This window comes from Brassica napus, chromosome A1 (assembly GCF_020379485.1).
Source record: "Brassica napus cultivar Da-Ae chromosome A1, Da-Ae, whole genome shotgun sequence".
Lineage (NCBI taxonomy): Eukaryota > Viridiplantae > Streptophyta > Magnoliopsida > Brassicales > Brassicaceae > Brassica > Brassica napus.
The window spans coordinates 244,231-263,593 of record NC_063434.1 but is presented as its reverse complement, the minus strand read 5'-3'; the positions used below and the strand labels follow the sequence as shown (position 1 = coordinate 263,593).

Here is a 19,363-nt window from a genome sequence, read left to right as displayed (position 1 = left end):
AGCTTGTGCACACAACCCAAAAGTTTATATATGATGTTTGTGGTATGCACTATTCTAAAAGAGAGATGGATAGGAATGAGTGGAAGAAGAACTAAATTAAACGGAGAGGATATCTCAACTCGATCTTTCCCAATATTATCACAAGCATATTTGTAAATTTGCCTTCATTTACCCATACCATACTTGCTTTTGTAGTGTCATCTTTTCAAGGAAATAGCCTAAAAACATATGTGAAGACTTTATAGCTTCTCATATTTTGGCTGTCCAGATACACCACTAGCCCGCATCTTTTCAGTGAAGAGGCAGAAAAGGCATTTGCTCGAGTTAGAGACAAGGTCCTTGTCTGTTTCTCTATGTAATGTACTTAAATTGGGATTGTTTCTACGTTGAAACATGGACACATGCAAATGAAACTTATTTGAAAGCTTCAGAACAACACATCTCACAATAATCAATATATCAACTGAGTTTCTTATCCAGTTGATGGTATAGATTCATTTCCCTGAATCTCTTTTATTTTATTTTCTTAATTTTGACACCCTTCTGGCTTGTCAAATTTGGTTGTTTCAGGTAAAGATGCCATTATACGGCTGTGATTGCTATGCTTACGCTCTCCTGGCTTCTGGATTAGTCGATCTTGTTATTGAATCCGGTCTAACGGTAAGGCTACTCCTTAAAAATGACTTGTCAAAAGTGACTGCCTCATTTATCAATCTTTAACTGGTACTGTTCTTCTACATCATACGAATTGAAGTCAATGCTATTCCTCACCAGCCATATGATTTTCTAGCTCTGGTGCCTGTAATACAAGGCGCTGGAGGTACTATAACCGATTGGAACGGGAACTCACTTCTGTGGGAAGCTTCATCCAGTGCATTTGCTACAAGTATGTTCAACATTCCCCAAAAACAAACTGGGTTTCTTTCTCTCGGTCATAAACTCATCACAAACAAAAGATCATGCAACCCCTGAATGCCTAACTAAGCATCCCCATCTACTTTTTTTCATTTTTTCACAGGCTTTAATGTGGTTGCAGCAGGAGATTCAGACATTCATCAGCAAGCATTAGAGTCACTTAAGTGGCAGTGAAAAGGTTTAGCTGGTACGTTGATTAGTTACTCTATGTTTCTTCATCACTTTCTAGCTTCATATTTGCGTTTCTGATTGAAAAAAACTGATAGTTTTAGTTCTAGTTTTTTCTAAAAAATTCTTGAAATAGAGAACCGGAGTTGTTTATTATTGGCATTGTCTCTAGATTGTCTAGATAACAGAATTAGCTGTTTGCTAAAAATAAACCATATCATATCCACCGATAATAAATTACAGCATATACCAAAACTGGCCACACATATAACAACAAATCATTTCTCGCTTTCATGACCTTTTTCTCCCTCTTTTCTTCAACCACAAGCTATCCAACAAACTCCTTCATTCCTTCTTATCTTCTTTCTTCCTCAGCCATCTCTCTTCTCTCTCTCTCCTTCCCACCTAGGAGGGATGGAGACAAGAAAGAAACCAAACAAATGCACGTTTCCCATCTTTGATATTTCTCCAAAGCCTTCCATGGCTCTCCTCCTGGCTATTCTCCTCTTCCTCTCAGGCCCTGCAGCGTCTGCCGTGGGACCGGCTACCGGTTTTAAACCGGCAGATGATATCCTCATTGATTGTGGAAGCAAATCTTCATCCAAAACACCAGATGGAAGAGTCTTTAAGAGTGACCAAGATACGGTCCAATACATAGAAGCCAAGGATGATATTCAGGTCTCGGCCCCACCTTCAGACAAGGTCGCATCTCCTATCTACCTGACTGCAAGGATCTTCCGTGAGGAAGCCATCTACAAGTTCCATCTAACCAGGCCTGGTTGGCATTGGGTTCGCCTCCATTTCTTGGCCTTCCCTAATGACAAGTTTGATCTCCAGCAAGCAACTTTTTCCGTTGTAACAGAGAAGTATGTGCTGCTTCATAACTTCAAGATTACTAACAACAACAATGATAGTCAAGCTGTTCTCCAGAAGGAGTATCTCGTCAACATTACGGATGCACAATTCTCCCTCAGGTTCAGACCTATGAAAAGCTCTGCAGCATTCATCAACGCTATCGAGATTGTCTCTGCTCCAGACGAACTGATCTCTGATTCGGGCACAGCCCTTTTCCCAGTCAACGGTTTCTCTGGTCTGTCTGACTATGCGTACCAGACCGTTTACAGAGTCAATGTTGGTGGTCCTTTGATCGTGCCTCAGAACGACACGTTAGGAAGAAGCTGGATACCAGATAAGGAGTTCTTGAAAGATGAGAAGATGGCCAAGGACGTGAAGACGACCCCTTCCGCGATCAAGTACCCTCCTGGAGTTACACCTTTGATTGCTCCACAGACGGTTTATGCAACAGCTGCTGAAATGGCTGATTCTCACACCATTGCTCCTAACTTCAACGTGAGCTGGAACTTCCCCTCGAACCCGGCGTTTAACTACCTTATCCGGCTTCATTTCTGTGACATCGTTAGCAAGTCTCTCAATGACTTGTACTTCAATGTGTACATCAACGGCAAAACTGCCATTTCTGGGCTGGATTTGTCTACTGTCGCCGGCGGTCTCGCAGCTCCTTACTACAAAGACATTGTTGTGAACGAGACACTTATGACTCCTGAGCTGCTAGTGCAGATTAGTCCCATGGGAGAAGATACAGGTACTCCAAACGCAATCTTGAATGGAGTTGAGGTCTTAAAGATGAGCAACTCCGTGAACAGCCTTGACGGAGAGTTTGGAGTTGATGGTAGAACCACCGGCATGGGGAAACACGGTATGGTTGCGACCGCGGGGTTTGTGATGATGTTTGGAGCTTTCATTGGGCTTGGAGCCATGGTCTACAAGTGGAAGAAGAGGCCACAAGATTGGGAGAAGAGAAACAGTTTCTCCTCTTGGTTGCTACCGATACACGCTGGTGACAGCACTTTCATGACGAGCAAAGGTGGTTCCAGCTTGTACAACTCAACTATGGGCCTCGGCCGCAACTTCTCCCTTTCAGAGCTTCAGGATGCTACGCAGAATTTTGAAGCATCTCAGATTATCGGTGTTGGAGGGTTCGGTAATGTCTATATTGCCACCCTCGACGACGGAACCAAAGTTGCTGTCAAGCGAGGTAACCCACAGTCTGAACAAGGAATCACTGAGTTTGAGACAGAGATCCAGATGCTTTCTAAGCTCAGACACCGACACTTGGTCTCCTTGATTGGTTACTGTGATGAAAACTCTGAGATGATCCTGGTCTATGAGTTCATGTCCAATGGTCCATTCAGAGATCATTTATACGGAAAGAACCTTGCTCCCCTTACCTGGAAACAGCGACTTGAGATCTGTATCGGTTCTGCACGTGGGCTTCACTATCTGCACACAGGAACTGCACAAGGGATTATCCACCGTGACGTCAAATCAACCAACATTCTTCTCGACGATGCTTTAGTTGCCAAGGTAGCTGACTTTGGTCTTTCTAAAGATGTGGAATTTGGACAGAACCATGTCAGCACGGCAGTGAAAGGAAGTTTCGGGTACCTAGACCCTGAATACTTTAGGAGACAGCAACTTACGGACAAGTCTGATGTTTATTCATTTGGTGTCGTTCTTCTAGAAGCTCTCTGCGCAAGACCAGCCATCAACCCTCAGCTACCAAGAGAACAGGTTAACTTAGCTGAATGGGCTATGCAATGGAAACGAAAAGGGATGCTCGAAAAGATCATTGATCCTCATTTGGCTGGCACGATAAACCCTGAATCGATGAAGAAGTTTGCGGAAGCTGCAGAGAAGTGTTTGGAAGATTATGGTGTTGATAGGCCTTCAATGGGAGATGTTTTGTGGAACTTGGAATATGCTCTTCAGCTTCAAGAAGCATTCACTCAGGGCAAAGCAGAGGAGACTGAGAACGGTGAGCCAGTAACATCTCTTCCGCCAGCAGATACAACTCCAATCGCTCCTGCACCCACCACCAACAAGGTGGAAGAGAACAATGGTGCTGCTGAGGTTCAGGCCGTGGACGAACACTCTGGAACAGCCATGTTTACTCAGTTTGCTAACAACCTTAACGGAAGATAAATCTTTAACTAACAGATATAAACAAAACAAAGACAGAAAGCATGCACCAAAACGAATTTCTTGTCATGATCAGTAATTGAAATAGAAAAATGACTTCTGAAGGCCATATGTTTGTTTCTTTTTTATGTTTTTGTGGTGGTCCACGGAAACCTGTGTGATATTTATATTTTTGGTGTGTATTATGTCAAAATTTATCTTCTTCTTTTTGTATGAATTGTAATTTATGGGTGGATATGTATACTACTAAATGCTCTCATGCATTTATCTACGTATCCTCCTTTGTTGTAGTTGTTAATCATAGGTTGCTAATACAACTTCACATTGAAACTTAAGTGTGTGTGTGTGTGTGATGATGATGAATCTTCCTAAAAAAATTAGAATTTCATTGTACACAACAAAAAACTCTTCATGTTTTCGTAGAAGTGATTGGTTTTACGGTCTGTACATATTTTTTAGACCAAGCATTAGGCTAAAGTTTAGGTAACTTCTTTGCAAATAAACTCCTCTCCAAGGTGTTTAAACTGGGATGAATGTGTTTCTCCTCTGGTATGAGCTCTAGTTGAAGCTGCTGTCACATGTCAAACTTAACTAGCTAAATTAAGAAAATGACCTCAATGTTTTGTTTTTGAACAAAAAAAAAAGACCTCAATGTTTTGTGTGTATCATTGACTATTTGGATTTAAGCTTTGATTGTTACTGATTAGAATCAGTGTTTAGTCTACAACCTCTGTTAGATAATGGTCACATAAACCATTTCTTTCTTTAGATGGGGTTACACTGGTGCTGATCATCTGTATTCATTATATTGTATGTATATAAAATGTATGGGTAGCAAACTCATACCAAGTGTTTGTAGGAGAGGAAGTATAGGTGAGAAAAGATTAGGGTCAGTCACAGATTATGCAAAAAATTGAGAACCATAATAATAAAATAAAATAAAAACCAGAAATAGAAACCATTCCCTTCAATTAAGCAAATGTCTTCTCTTTTTCTCTTTCTTTTTCCTTCAGTAAGCTATATAAATAGATAACCGAAAGAGCCAAAGTTTTTTTGCTTTTGTTCTCTCCTCTATCTATGAACTATGGAAAACATAAGTGAGCTGGTCGCTTTTGACATGGGAGGGCTAAGAAACAACCTTCCCAGAAAGTAAAACCTGCAATAAATTATCTCATTGATTGATTGAGTTCTGGTATAAGTTATAGATTTTTGGATTACTATTTGATTTTTGGATTTGTGAATGGTATAAAAAAACAGGAGAGGATTGTCAAGGTACTACTCGGGGAAAGCAAGATCATATGCTTGCATCTCAGATGTCAAATGCCTAGAAGATCTAAAGAAACCAACCCATCCTCTTGATGATGATGATGATGATGAAGATGATGCCTACAAGAAGAGGAAGAAGAAGAATAGGCAATCATCTTCATCTTCATTTTCTGCAGCTGTTAACAGCAATGTTAATTATCAAAACTACCCGTGTCGTAGAGTCTCTAGTAGCACACACTGTTCCACACCTTGTGTTGGTGCTTAGCTTTTTTTCTTTCTTAAACCAGTTTCTTAATTTACCACACCTTCATCAGTCGCCCTTGGTTTTTTCCCCAACCTAACACTCAAACACATGCTATTGTTATATTAATTATTTCTTAATGTTTTTATGGTCATCTTATAATTTGCACTGTTTTGTAGATTTGTTCCATTTCTTGCAGGTGTGTTGTGTAAGCCAGAGTGTTAGAAACCTTTTTAAATGTAAAATAAGCTTCAGATAATAATCAGTAACCTATAAAATGTAGAGGTCAGTGAAAGATAAATGTATTTAGAAATTCAGAGTTTTTTTTTTTGGTAGGCTTTAGAACTTCAGAGTTTGGTGAATGAGCAGGGAGGGAGGGATTCATATTTCATCCAACAACCAATAGATTATTCATATTGATTTTTAAAAAATGTGCTATTAATTTCATGATATAACATAAAGAAATAATTCAAAGAAGACAGAGAGACAAATATTGCAACGAAAGTTTCCACTAATGACGCAAGGAAGTGGATGATTAAAAAAGTAAATAACTTTCTAGAGCCCAACACGGCACATACAAGTTGGGCCTATCCAATTCAACACCCAATCAATAATCAACACGTATCAATTAATAATAGGCTCTTTCCCCTTGGATAAGTTATATCATTAAATGCCATAAATATCTTCCGATTTTTCCGACAAAACCAAAACAATATCTAAAAAGCTTTATACTACATACATACAATCACTTGTTGCGTGTGAAAGAGATAGATTCTTCCACAGCCCTTTTAACTTTGCCTTTAGGGTTCATCTTCTTCTATATTTAATCCTTCCTCCCTCATTTCATTCAATCCAAAATGGATCTTCTTAAGCTTTCCTTCTCCCTTCTCCTCATTTCCTTCCTCCTCGTCTCCGTCTCCTCATCGTCCGACGGCGACGATGCCGTGATCCGGCAGGTGGTTGATGGAGCCGCCGAGCCAAATGTTTTAACCTCCGAAGATCACTTTTCTCTGTTCAAGAGAAAGTTCGGCAAGGTCTACGCTTCCGGGGAGGAGCATGATTACAGATTCTCCGTCTTCAAAGCCAATCTGAGGCGAGCGAGGCGCCACCAGAAGATGGATCCCTCTGCGCGTCACGGAGTCACACAGTTCTCGGATCTGACTCGGTCTGAGTTCCGGGAGAAGCATCTCGGGGTTAGAGGAGGGTTTAAGCTTCCCAAAGACGCCAACAAGGCTCCGATTCTCCCAACCGAGAATCTCCCTGAGGATTTTGATTGGAGAGATCACGGAGCCGTCACCCCCGTCAAAAATCAGGTATTAATAGATGATGACGTCAAGTTTGTATTGGTCTGATCTCAAATTTGACTTGTTATGATAGGGATCATGCGGCTCTTGCTGGAGTTTCAGCGCCACCGGAGCTCTTGAAGGTGCTAACTTCCTCGCCACCGGCAAACTCGTCAGCCTTAGCGAACAACAGCTCGTTGACTGTGATCACGAGGTTTCACTTTTCTTTTATGGCATTTTTAACATATAAAAGGATTAAAGATAATCAGATTGTGTCTTGTGTTAGGAACTAAGTATAATTAGTCTAATTCTCAATTTTAGTTTTACTAACTAGTCTGATTATCATATCTCTGTGTATGCAGTGTGACCCAGAGGAGGCGGGTTCATGCGACTCTGGTTGCAATGGTGGCCTCATGAACAGCGCTTTCGAATACACACTCAAGACCGGAGGCCTCATGAGAGAAGAAGACTATCCTTACACCGGCAAGGACGGCCCCGTCTGCAAGTTAGACAAGTCCAAGATCGTCGCCTCTGTCTCCAACTTCAGTGTCATCTCCATCGACGAAGAACAAATTGCTGCCAACCTTGTTAAAAACGGACCTCTTGCAGTAGCCATCAACGCCGCCTATATGCAGACTTACATTGGCGGAGTCTCCTGCCCTTACATTTGCACCAGGAGGCTCAACCACGGTGTCTTATTGGTGGGTTATGGGTCCGCTGGTTACGCTCCTGCTAGGTTCAAGGAGAAGCCTTACTGGATCATCAAGAACTCGTGGGGAGAGACTTGGGGCGAGAATGGTTTCTACAAGATCTGCAAAGGCCGTAACATTTGTGGCGTTGATAGTCTTGTCTCCACCGTTACAGCCGCTGTGTCTACCACCGCTCATTAATTTAAGCCAAGAGGCTTCGTTAAATAAATTAATTCACTCTGGTGATTTGTGTGAGCGAGCACTCTTTGCATTGACTCTTGGGCTTATTGGCCAAATGGCCATATTTTGGAGATAAGTCAAGGAAGTAGCTATGATTTTGACATAATTCATTGTCTGACTTTTGTGCTTCCTTCTATCCGGTTATATCCTTTCAAATAACAGGTTACCGGTTTCATATTATAAAGTAAACGATGTGGAGTTTTTGTGTGGAATCATAATAATCACATAACATATGGATTACGTTGTGCAGCTGTATTCAACACATATGATGTAAGGGTATGATCGAGAGGAGTGGATAACAGTTGTAAGTGTGTCATAAACAATTCTAACCTGACGACGAACTGAAGATGACGACAAGTATATTCTATACTGATTGTATGAGTTTCCATACTATATACCGTATGTGGAATAGTAATATTATAAATGTAGTTCTAAGTGAAATATGGTCTTCATAATTTCGCTACTGTTAAAAAGGTACATGATGCAAGGAAAGTACGCAATGCTTTACCCAAAATCAAGCCAAATATTCCATAAATAAATTTATCAACCACACAGAAATAAACTAAAGGCCAAATAGTATGGAAATGTAAACTCCCGGTAAACCACACAGAAGAATATGTAACCTAACCCAAATTTAATGGAATGTGGGCACATTGTGTTTGTTGTACGGAAAACCTTGTGACCTTCTATTTTGGTTAAATGAAATGATGCCAATGTTAACTTCTGATAATATATGTCCGTTATAAGGTGAATTAACGTTTATGACGTATATTACGTGAGAATGTCTATTCCATATAGAATACACTATGTAATTTATCTGAAAACTGTTATTCCATATAAAATATACTATGTCATTTATATAATAGTTGCATACATCCATGATTGATTTACAAAATCTAATGGGGGATTGGTAGAAGAATACTTGACACTAAACACTAAACAAAAATTAGGAAAATATGAAAGTCGGATAGTTGGTGACAGCTACTCCTAATGAAAGAGTATGAGGATGCCACGTGCTGAAGTCGATTTACTAAGATATTTTTACTGTGTAAATTTAAACAACTGGTGTAGGTTAATGATTATAAATGTGTGTATAGGATTACGTACACATTTGTACCATCCATTACGAGAAGACTTCTATATTATATACAATGTATTATTTAAAATGATACTATGTGCATACTAGAGCAAAGATTGAGTAACATGAAATACAAAGCTAATAGAAATGGTAATAGAACACTTAACATTAAACACTAAACCCAAGTTAGAGAAATATAAACCCCAATCCATAAGCAACCCAAATCTCCAGGAAACTAAATTCACATGCCATAATACTAGAGACATGTATTTACATTCCTCATTAGCCTCATGAAATACAAAGCTAATGGGAATGGTAATAGAACACTTGACAGTAAACACTAAACCCAAGTTTAGTAAATATAAATCCCAATACATAGGCAACCCAAGTCTTTGTGAAATTAAATCCACTGGCCATAATACTGAAAATAGGTGTTAACCTTTTTTTTTGCCGGTAGGTTCAAAGCATGTCTCAAACAATCTATTTGGATGGTCTAACTCGTCCATACCAAACCTGAAGAATGAAAAGTAAGAGAAGCAAAGAGTGAGGACGGTTCACAATGTAATATTCAATATAGAAATGAATTATGAGTCAAACAAAATAAAAATAGCTAACGAATGGAAAGACGTATGATGTAAAAGTATGATTCCATGTAAAATGGAATAATGTGAACCTTATACTATTCCACTTAACATGACATATAGCAATGAGATATACTGATACGAGCATACAATGAAACATCTATGTCTTGCAGATGCTATTCCACAAAATAATCGATATTTCTACACCATGAACTATGCATCGCAGAGACAAAAACCACAATTCAAGCATAACTTAGAATAAGAACATCAGAGAGAGAACCACAACCGACCACAAATTGCAGCAAAGCAAAACATAATAGCAAGTGATAAAATCCTCAGTGGAATAGTTGAATGGGATAAGTATACTATTACATTTCAAATGGAAACCGGATTTAAAATATCATACTATGTGTACCGACTGAGCATTTCTAATCAATGATATTCCATGCATCTTCCCCTAAATTACTACACTACTTATTTCACAGCACCGAGAACTTAGTGGGAGAGACTAATTCTGAATCGGGGACGATCGAATTCACATCAGCCGATGATACAGACCTAGAAACTATAACACTTTGATTATGAGACGAGCCCCAAATTGGAAGAAAATAAGCACATAGGACGACACGGTGAAGAGAATCTACAACAGAGAAGGAGAACTTACGGGGGGTTCAGAGATCTGAGAAGAATCGAAGGGTGAAGTTGGGTAGAAAGGGTTTCTTACTACCGCCGCTGAAACTCTAACCAAGAACTGTAACGCCGAAGAAGATTGAAAACAGAGGATGGAGGATCTGGAAAAGATGTTGATTGCATGCAGAGTGGAGGCGATGGATGAAAGCGGTGCCGGAGACCGTTCGACTGCAGCAAAATTAACAGAGAAGTTAAAAGGAGAAGATGTGAAGAAGGGTGAGACACGAGTTATTTTTGTGGGATGAATAATTAAAATATTTAATTATTTTTGTATCAGGTTGAGCCGGTTGTTTTTAGGGGTATTACAGTATTATTTTATATTTTTAACAGCGTCTATAGAATCGTTAGGTTAAATGGTTACATGGTGAATATTGGTTTTTTTTGTGGTTATAGCCCCCAATTACCCTTGACTCTTTATTTCTCTCTGCTTTTTTTTAAAGAAAGATGAAGTTTGTAAATAAATTGCATCCTTTTTTAAGCAAATCCATATCATGACAATCACGGTTGAGTTGAAATATTGAAGATAAGACGACGCACAACGTTCTTATATGAGCCTGCCGGGTAAGAATTTGAACCAAGTATGAGCTGGTCACTTATGTTGTCCTCAGCTATATAGCAAGAAAGTACAATGAAATTGCGTAAAAGCCCAATTTAACTTGTGAAAGACAGCTTTGGTTAAAAATAATTTTAATTCTTTACCCAGTCCATTAGAAAAATAATGTAGTTCAATAGGCCTACACTTAATTTGAACTTTTGGGACCCCACCCAACTATCAGTTCCAAGTTCCACAACACTTGATAATCTGCCGCTAAGCTACTAAAACCACAACCGATCCTTGATATGTAATAATCATAGATTCATAGCAACATATAATCATCAGAACCACCAAATATCGAAGATAGATGAAAGCTGCATCAAAACTTACGTTCTGGATGAATGCATATGAAGCAAACAAGCAAAATCGAGCATAAAATTATTATTTATTAATAAAACAAAGGTCCCAAATCCTCACATTATTTGTCATACCCACAGCTCATTATTATTTTTATTTAATTCCAAACAAACACAAACACAACAACAAATGGGTTTTGTCTCAAACAAATCCCATTATCCCCCTCTCTTTTTTTGTCTGTAAAAAATCTGATCTCCACACAGGCAAATAAATAAAGATATAGAGAGAAGGGGAAAATAAATAAATAGAACTTGGGTCTAGCTGGGCCTCTTTTATATATGCAAATGGCAGAGAGGATGAGATGGGAATGAATCATCATTCATCCATTCATATCACTCGTCCTCGTTTGCGGTAAGAATGAAAGAGAAAGGAGCGAACTTGTAACCATCTCCTTCGTAGAATTTGTTCTGAAACTCTACCCAGTGTAGACGCAGTGCGTGAAGGAACGCACTCAGTGTCTCCATCACCAGCAGCACTCCCACCGTGGCGAATATGAACACGATTATCCCAACGATCAGGATCAACCAATTGTTATACCTGTTTTTTTTTTAATGCCAAATAGAGACCACAAAGATCGATTAACTGGTTTGCTAATATTGAATCAGACCAAAGAAAGAGGATGTGAGAGTGAGAGTGAGAGCGTGTGCATACCCCCAAGCGAGGAGGAGGACCTTCTCATAAAAGACTGACGATAGCTCTGAGTGTGCAAGACTGAAAACACACACAAAGTGGATATCTTATTAAGCCATGAGTAGTGTGTATATATATATAGCTTCATGTGTTTAAGTTCCGATGATGAGATAGATACCTGAGAGCCCATAGACGCAGGTAAGAAGCGGTGTTGGAAACAGCTCCGAGCACAAACTCTATGGTGTGAATCAGCTGATGCACAAATATCTCGCTGAACTCAAACTCCTCATGCCCATGGGATCCTCCGCTTGCCTCCACATGAAGACTCTCATCTGTCTCCTCAAGAGGTGCGTATGACTGACCTTGATGCCTCTGGTGAAGGAAACCGTTTATGGAGACCAGCAAAGGATCATAAAAAAAAATGAGAAACTAAAAGGGAAAAGGAAAGAATCTCACAGCTTCATGTTGTTTCTTCAAGATGAAGGGCTTTGGAAGCAACATACATGGAACAGAAACAAGAGCCAGAAAGAGAAGCACCAGCTGAAAAAAAATGAGGGGGGAAAAAGATTATGAGTGAAACTATACGTATGACATGCTTCTCTTGGAAGATCTCTTAACAGCAAAAATTAGGCAGAGATGCTAACCTGCACTGTTTTCTGGTGAGGGAAAAGTTGGTTCTCTCCTAACTCATCGGTTGGGCTCAGGAACATGTAGATCATCACATGATACAAATCTGCTTGAGAACCAGTGCACCACTTTATGATGATGAGGACCGAGAGATAGCCAAACAAGCTGTTCAAGAATATCATCTGGGGAATGAACTGGAACCTGCAAGCCCCTCAAAATTAGACGTTGTAATTTGAAAGAGAGAGCACAATACGTTAAAAATTATCATTGAACCTACCATATATTTACACTCGATTTGAAGAATCTTGCATTGAAGTAGCTCATTATGATCCCGAGGTTCATCTGAGAAACTCCGAGAAGGATTGACATTTTCATCTTCAGCGAGTTCAGGAACGGCAGCTCGCTGCGGGTACCATGCCACACAGGATCTAGACCAAATGGATAAGTGTCCCTCACCTTTATCAAACCAATTGTTGTAGCCTCGCTGCACATAGAGCATAAGAGTGGGGGGAAATTCAGGACCGCAAAGTATTTGCCTGCTACTAATATTCTGTTGTGTTTTTATAAATCTCAATTTTGAGAACAAATTTGCATTACCTGCATGAGGCATCACGGCAGTCATAGGCTGAGGGAGCAAACAATGGGTATGGAATAGAGAAGAATTCGTTGTAGATTAAACCAGTGTATATTGAGAAGAGTGACATCATCATTATAACATAACGGCCACCAAAAGCCATTTCCATAATGTCCCCAAGTTTCTGTTGCCAGGAACCAACGGTTGAAGAGTTAGCATCTAATACTTGCAAGAGCAAGCATCTAACAATTAATCTAAGCCGTATATAAGAGAATAGGCTATAATATACTCTATAAATTTTAAGTGTGTTTCCTATGCTATCATATTTGCATGCAACTCCAAGAGAAACAGAACAGCTAAACTTAACAGCAGGTTATACAGTTGAGATAGAATTCAATCTCTTGCTCATACTCAGAATATAAGGTAACATCAATTGGGGTATTACCTGGCTGGAAAGTTTCTTTTCTCTCACTATCAAGTACATAGTTGCAAGCAGCAAACATATTCCATGCCCCCAATCACCAAACATAACAGCGAAAAGGAAGGGGAAGGTGACGATTGTGAATACACCAGGATTAGCTTCCTGATACTTGGCCACACTGCAAAGTGGTGATCATAGAAGACTGATCAGAGGAAGCGAGGACAAGACTAAATGCAGACTATTACACATTTTATATAATACCAAGGCTATCTCATATTTCCTAAACTGGGTCAAAAGCTCCAGAAAAAAGTGAAAGACACTTACCCATATGCATCAACAATTTCCTGAATTGCAGAAGTAAATTTGTTTGTGCGAAAATAAGTTGGTGGCAACTCTTTGGTCCTCAGAACCTGGAATATTGATCCAACTTGCGAATTGGAGTCAACTGCAGCACGCTTTAATGCATTTTGAATCTGCACAAACAAACCTTATTCTACTTAAGTATTCTGAAACGATCACCCGATATAATATTCAAATGCAATTGACAGTGAACAAAACGAACAACTCACTTCGTTTGATGCAAAGACAGGACTCCAGCCCTCGGCCACAAGGCACTTCTTAGTTACATCAAGACTAAGCATGTTCAAAGTATGATAGATAGCTTTCTCTTTGCGCACCTGCAATTGGTAAACATAAACTTGAATGGTTTAGAACAGATGGGTCAACACAGGCCGCTCAACATTGATCTACTCAGAATAATACCTTGAGGTTCCACAGCTCAAATTTATCTCCAATGGCGTGCAACAAAATGTTACGGTGACCTAAACCAGCATCTATGGTGGTTTTAAGCTCTGTTAATCGACCTGACACCTGAAATGGTGTGAAAGAATTAAACATGGTTAGACAGTTTCTGGGTTAACGGGATCTTCATTATATGGACGCTAACCAACTTCAAAGCTAACAGTCACATAATTTCAGTACATCAAAACATCATGACCTCATGCATTAGCTTTTACAGGACACTTGAGTAGTAGCGAATACCCAATATTTTGTTATCATCTAAAACTCATGTCCAAAGAAGGAACCATACAGGGAAGTAAAAAGGTTTATCACAAGAACAACATTCACAAGGAAGATAATATATACCTCAGTTATCATTTGAGCTTGTTTTCCAAGGTCTTCACTGAAAGGATAACGATTGGCCCCAAACGCTTCACATATTTTAAGAATTTTGCTTTTTGCTCTTTCCCCGGAATAAAAGACAACAAAAACATTTTTCTCAGCCTGCATTTTATTCTAGAGTTAGAAAGTCAATTTCGAAATGAGACAGAAAAGTAAATATGTTTTCTAACGAGATCAGCATTCCATGGGTTGAATGAACTCTTGGCTCTCTAGATCGAAGAGACAAACTACCTTGTCCCCAGAGTTGGGATCGATGACCGGCTCCTCAATGACAGTCTGTCGAATAAAGACGTTGCCCCTAGTAGCACGGAATAGAATCCTCTCAAAGACCATAGACTTTTCACGGGGTACTAATCCGGTGAGAAATCCAAGCTTTACTTGCTTTGAAGAATCAATAGACTTGTCCTGTTTAGAAGGAATTACTGTAAGCATTAGTGATTAAACAACAAACTATATAAAACGAGAAGAGGTGCAACAATCGTACTTCCTGCAATAAAGGAGCCTCCAGCAAATCTTCACCCACTTGCTGTGAATCTATCTCTCTCTGTTGAGCCGTAGCACTTGTATGAGCAGAAGAAAAGAACTCGCCAGCCTACATTCAGATATATATATAGCATGAGAAGCACAGCATAACATCTTCAAGGCCGTAAATAATAATCTAAAATAAAAGAAAACAAGTGTACCTTCTCAAGGACCAATTTGTACTCGATAAGTTCATTATAGGAACGCTGTAACTTGTCATTATTGGCATTGATCTCAACAAGTTCAGCTTCGAGCTCTCCAAGCTTAACCTGATAAGGAGAAAGAAATATGAGTTAAAATGGAAAGGAAAGCAGATTGTGTGGGGACTTGAATAATACCTCGACATCGTCCAGGTCGATATCAGTTCCATTCTCCAGCGAATCCTTGGGAAAAACTCCAGCTTTGGACATTTGATCCTTGAAGAAACGAATCTTACGTGCCATCTCTCCACATCTTTTTATCTACAATCCGTCACCCAAACACGAGAGATCACAATTGTAAGATTTATATTCTTAGATTGAATCACATAAATGAATTTCACCTGAGCAGCATAAGTACGTTGAAAAGGGCTCTTCTCTGAATTTAGCTGTGAAAGAAACCAATTGATCAATGAATTTGTGGTGAGTAAAAATCTTAAATCTCATCATCATCTCTTAAGATCTCGAAAGTAACCAAACGCCAAAGTCAAAATGAAATAGATGCGTATTGCAACATCAAACACGCCAATTACATATCTATTCGAGAGAGATGATAACAAAATGATTTACGGACGTCTTTGAATTGGACGAGGCCGAGATCCCCAAGGTAAGAGACGGTGAGATGAGCTGATTCCATGGGAACAATGAGCTGAACCAGCTGCATCGGCTCTGACCGCATCAAATCCATCGGCGGACAACAACCGCCGCTTTCCCCCATCGTTGATATTTCTCTGGCGAACCAAATAAATATTATTATTTTATTTTTAAAAAAAAAGGAGAAGATAAATGTCAGAGATGGATCGAGCGAGGGAGGGAGAGCTGTAATTATTTGTCCTCTCCCCAATCATAATATTGAAATACCGCAATTGCCCCCCTCTTCCTTTCCTGTATCACACTTCCGTCCTTGCTTTAGGAGGACACAACTGAAATCGAGGGGGCTTCTTTGTATGGCCTCTCTCATTTATTTGGGCTTGAGTCAACTACTATCGTGATTTACTTTTTTAAATTGGCCCATGAATTATGGATACCCCAGTTTGTTTCCATATATTCATTCTTCTTCTAAGTGTCCATTTTTTATTCTTCGGGACAAAGGCCATATAAAAGATCACGCGGGATTTTCAAATTCACATATTGTAATCTCCCGGGGCCTGTGATTTAAGAAAATTGATTTGACTATTTATCTATATCATCAAAATTTACTTACATTTTTCTTTATGCATCCGTTTAGATTTTCATGATTAAACGTGCTTGGACTGGAGGAGTGAAAAGATTAATGACTTATTGAAAAGTTATTCACGATACCATGCGAATAAGACTAAAGGAACGGAAAAAAATTATATAGTGGTTGCAGGGTCAGTAAATAAAACTTTTTATCCTTAGAAAAATTTACACACCGACGAAATCCACGGACCGAGAACGGAGTGAGCGGACGTGGATGGCCGGCCATTAACCGTAAACAGTCGGGCGTTATATATATATATTAAAAATGTTACTTAAGCAACGTAAACACGCAAACATTTTTTTTATAAGTGTTTATAATCCCGTGTGGGGTTTGTGTTATAATCCACCCACCGAGAAGACAAATAGTAATGTGGCAATTTTAGATATTAAACTTGGTTATGCCAATATACATACATGTATGTGTGTGTTTGAAACTGAAGGATATTATTTACAGATGGTTCGAGTAAGTTTTTTTCACAATGAAACTTTATTGTATTTGTTGACCAATAGAAAGTTTGGTGTATGACAATTTAGAAGGAAAATAATTAGAGTGTGATTGGTAAAATTAAGAGTAAAATGGAATAAATGAAATGGTGGAAAAGGGAAAAAATAAAAAAAGGCGAGAAGTGAAGAGAGAATAAAACTCAGCACAAATTATAAGTTGTAGAATAAAAGTTATAGAATGTTTTACTTTGGATGCACAGTGAATAGCTGAAAAAGTAAAAGTAATCAACCTGATTGGTATATTTTTGGCTGAATATAGAGTAAATGTGAATTTACAGTAAATATTTACTCTAAAAATATCATACAGTCAAAGCTTTAGAGTTCTCAAAGAATTAGCTCTCTTAATACAACGACAACAATATCGTTGAATGATTAGACTTTTGTTTCCTTGTTTAAATATAAAAACAAATTTGTACTAACTATCCATCAATTAATGATTTGATTGTATCAATTAATTGGTAAAGGTCCCATCTACTGGTATATTTTAAAGGGAATGTTTGAAAAGTGCAAGAAGAACCTTTTTCAAAAAGTCCAGTAGTGACATCCATGTGATTTAAGATCTACATGTGTTTTATGAATAAAAACTCTCTAATACTTTATAAGAAATAGTAAAAACCAATAAAATAATATTCTGAAATTATGAACTTTCCATTAGGATGCACTCAAGCATCTTGCCGAACTATTGATACTTCGATTTTACACAATTTATAAGTCATATTGGTGAAATATATGTTCAAACAGTAAAGTCAAAACAAATGTGGTAGATAAAATTTGAATAACTAAAATAAATAAATTGTTATATAAATTGAAAGTACTGCTTTAATTTAATATTTTTACTACTTTATAAACATTTTTTTTTGGTTCTATAATTCATACAGATCTATATCAATACAAAATACTTTTAAGTATTCAATTATAAGTTTGAGGTGATTTAAGGAAAAATTTATTGTTATCAGTGAAAAATTTTAAATACTTTTTTAAATTGTAATGTTATTGAGCTTGTCTTTGATAACCTATTTTGAAATCTAATGATTTTTTTTTTTGTAAAATTTAGGGTATTTGTAATTATTTTATCGTGATTTAGTGGAGTTTTTAGGTAAAATATAAAAATTAAAATCTCATTGTTTTAGTTGAAATTTTAAAATAATTTAATTAAAAATATATTAAAAATCATCAATTAACCTTATATCATCAAAAAAAATAGTGAAACTAAAATCATTTCAATACACCTCCATAATTAATTTGAAAAGCTGTGAAAAAAGTTTTAAGATTAGCAATTGGCCAAATAAACAAAAGAGAAATGAGGGGAAAGATTCGAGAGAGATCATAATACCATATCTACTCCTCTAAAAGTGTTTTTTGTCGTCATCTACCTACTAAATTATCTATTTTTCAGAAGATCTGATCCACTCTTCTTAGTTATATCAAAAGTATTACAAGAAAATCATTTAGTCCCGAACAATAAGGCTGACATGACCGCAATGGCTGATATGAGTATGTTTGATTATTGATTTATAAAATATAATTAAAATTTTCATCGATCAAGGGATGCATTCGGATTTAAGAAACAACTCTTATTGTTGTCCAAAAAAAAATGAACAAATCTTATTAATCTCAACCATAATTTACTTCACTTTATAAAGATATATACAAGGTGCTAACTATGACTAAAGCATATAACATCACAATCACATTAAATAGACTAACACCGAAATGTAACTGAACCATGTTTTTAGTGTTTTTTTTTAAGTTGTGACATCTCAAACTGAATTTAAGCAAGTTGAATAGTATTTGTTTTGTACTTGCTAACCACTAAGCTAAAATCATTGTTTTGAGTTGGATAACTTGAAGTTTTTTTTTGTTTGAGAAAGTGCTTTCATGGATAAATTGAAGTTCATAATACTATATGGTGAGTTAAAATAAAAGAGCCGCAATAAAGAGGTAAAACAAGGAAAGGAAGTAGATATACACACATGGATGATGGAAGACAAAAGCTGGCACGAAGAGCTGGCCATTTGTCAAGTTCCCCCACCTTCCCCATTTACTTTAATTTCTTCATTTTCTCTACAATTTATACTATCAATTCGCTTTTCTTTTGTCGTTACTATTTAGTAGACTAACTAGCATCTGACGGAAAGAGATGAATGAGTGAATATATCAGATCAAAAAGATTGTATTCAACTCCACTTTTGCAGTTTTTTCTTCCAATCGATAAAGACATACAAGGTTCTGACATCGAGGTAACTTGACATGTTCACCTATCTAACCCGTATATGGAGAACATTACATGTGCTAATAAAGAAGTTTATCTTTCCTTTTGGAACTTAGGCACTTTGATGCAATAGACAAGAAAAATATAACCTAACTAGTAAACCAGACCAA

General features: G+C 37.9%; 4 protein-coding genes across 5 annotated transcripts; 3 read left to right on the top strand and 1 right to left on the bottom strand.

Moving 5' to 3' along the window:
* The first annotated feature begins 30 nt into the window (after window positions 1-30).
* Window positions 31-1,125, top strand: LOC106353357 (bifunctional phosphatase IMPL2, chloroplastic-like). Its single transcript, XM_013793106.3, has 5 exons — window positions 31-152; window positions 269-335; window positions 571-660; window positions 775-886; window positions 1,019-1,125. Exons 1-5 carry the CDS (start codon window positions 31-33, stop codon window positions 1,087-1,089), a joined length of 462 nt encoding a protein of 153 aa, XP_013648560.2. The 3' UTR covers window positions 1,090-1,125.
* Window positions 1,126-1,329: 204 nt separating this feature from the next.
* Window positions 1,330-5,734, top strand: LOC106369379 (probable receptor-like protein kinase At4g39110). Its single transcript, XM_013809543.3, has 2 exons — window positions 1,330-5,232; window positions 5,341-5,734. Exon 1 carries the CDS (start codon window positions 1,498-1,500, stop codon window positions 4,084-4,086), a length of 2,589 nt encoding a protein of 862 aa, XP_013664997.2. The 5' UTR covers window positions 1,330-1,497; the 3' UTR covers window positions 4,087-5,232; window positions 5,341-5,734.
* A 561-nt stretch (window positions 5,735-6,295) lies between these two features.
* Window positions 6,296-10,666, top strand: LOC106450303 (cysteine protease RD19A). Of its 2 annotated transcripts, XR_007339004.1 has the most exons (4): window positions 6,331-6,903; window positions 6,968-7,087; window positions 7,236-7,833; window positions 10,558-10,666. XR_007339004.1 is itself a non-coding variant. In XM_013892254.3 (3 exons), the coding sequence occupies exons 1-3, from the start codon at window positions 6,448-6,450 to the stop codon at window positions 7,761-7,763; spliced, it is 1,104 nt and encodes a 367-aa protein (XP_013747708.2). In that variant the 5' UTR covers window positions 6,296-6,447; the 3' UTR covers window positions 7,764-8,042. The 2 variants fall into 2 exon arrangements, 1 of the variants encoding a protein (XP_013747708.2); XM_013892254.3 differs by lacking the exon at window positions 10,558-10,666 and having other exon boundaries at window positions 6,296-6,903; window positions 7,236-8,042.
* A 446-nt stretch (window positions 10,667-11,112) lies between these two features.
* LOC106449276 (V-type proton ATPase subunit a3-like) lies at window positions 11,113-16,088 on the bottom strand. Its single transcript, XM_013891355.3, has 18 exons — window positions 15,831-16,088; window positions 15,601-15,645; window positions 15,398-15,520; window positions 15,221-15,328; window positions 15,022-15,129; window positions 14,769-14,942; window positions 14,502-14,639; window positions 14,118-14,225; window positions 13,925-14,032; window positions 13,680-13,828; window positions 13,380-13,533; window positions 12,958-13,118; window positions 12,638-12,844; window positions 12,378-12,561; window positions 12,190-12,273; window positions 11,912-12,105; window positions 11,755-11,814; window positions 11,113-11,640 (listed from the first exon to the last, which is right to left on the bottom strand). The coding sequence occupies exons 1-18, from the start codon at window positions 15,972-15,974 to the stop codon at window positions 11,436-11,438; spliced, it is 2,454 nt and encodes an 817-aa protein (XP_013746809.1). The 5' UTR covers window positions 15,975-16,088; the 3' UTR covers window positions 11,113-11,435.
* Between the last annotated feature and the right edge of the window lie 3,275 nt (window positions 16,089-19,363).

Excerpts from the sequence above, each read along its gene's own strand:
- LOC106353357 (XM_013793106.3), top strand. The coding sequence starts at position 31 with ATGATGTTTGTGGTATGCACTATTCTAAAAGAGAGATGGATAGGAATG. Across the intron at positions 336-570 it reads TTGCTCGAGTTAGAGACAAG|GTAAAGATGCCATTATACGG; the intron begins GTCCTTGTCTGT and ends TGGTTGTTTCAG. Across the intron at positions 887-1,018 it reads ATCCAGTGCATTTGCTACAA|GCTTTAATGTGGTTGCAGCA; the intron begins GTATGTTCAACA and ends ATTTTTTCACAG.
- LOC106369379 (XM_013809543.3), top strand. The coding sequence starts at position 1,498 with ATGGAGACAAGAAAGAAACCAAACAAATGCACGTTTCCCATCTTTGAT.
- LOC106450303 (XM_013892254.3), top strand. The coding sequence starts at position 6,448 with ATGGATCTTCTTAAGCTTTCCTTCTCCCTTCTCCTCATTTCCTTCCTC. Across the intron at positions 6,904-6,967 it reads TCACCCCCGTCAAAAATCAG|GGATCATGCGGCTCTTGCTG; the intron begins GTATTAATAGAT and ends TTGTTATGATAG. Across the intron at positions 7,088-7,235 it reads TCGTTGACTGTGATCACGAG|TGTGACCCAGAGGAGGCGGG; the intron begins GTTTCACTTTTC and ends CTGTGTATGCAG.
- LOC106449276 (XM_013891355.3), bottom strand. The coding sequence starts at position 15,974 with ATGGGGGAAAGCGGCGGTTGTTGTCCGCCGATGGATTTGATGCGGTCA. Across the intron at positions 15,521-15,600 it reads AACGTACTTATGCTGCTCAG|ATAAAAAGATGTGGAGAGAT; the intron begins GTGAAATTCATT and ends GACGGATTGTAG. Across the intron at positions 15,130-15,220 it reads ACAAATTGGTCCTTGAGAAG|GCTGGCGAGTTCTTTTCTTC; the intron begins GTACACTTGTTT and ends ATCTGAATGTAG.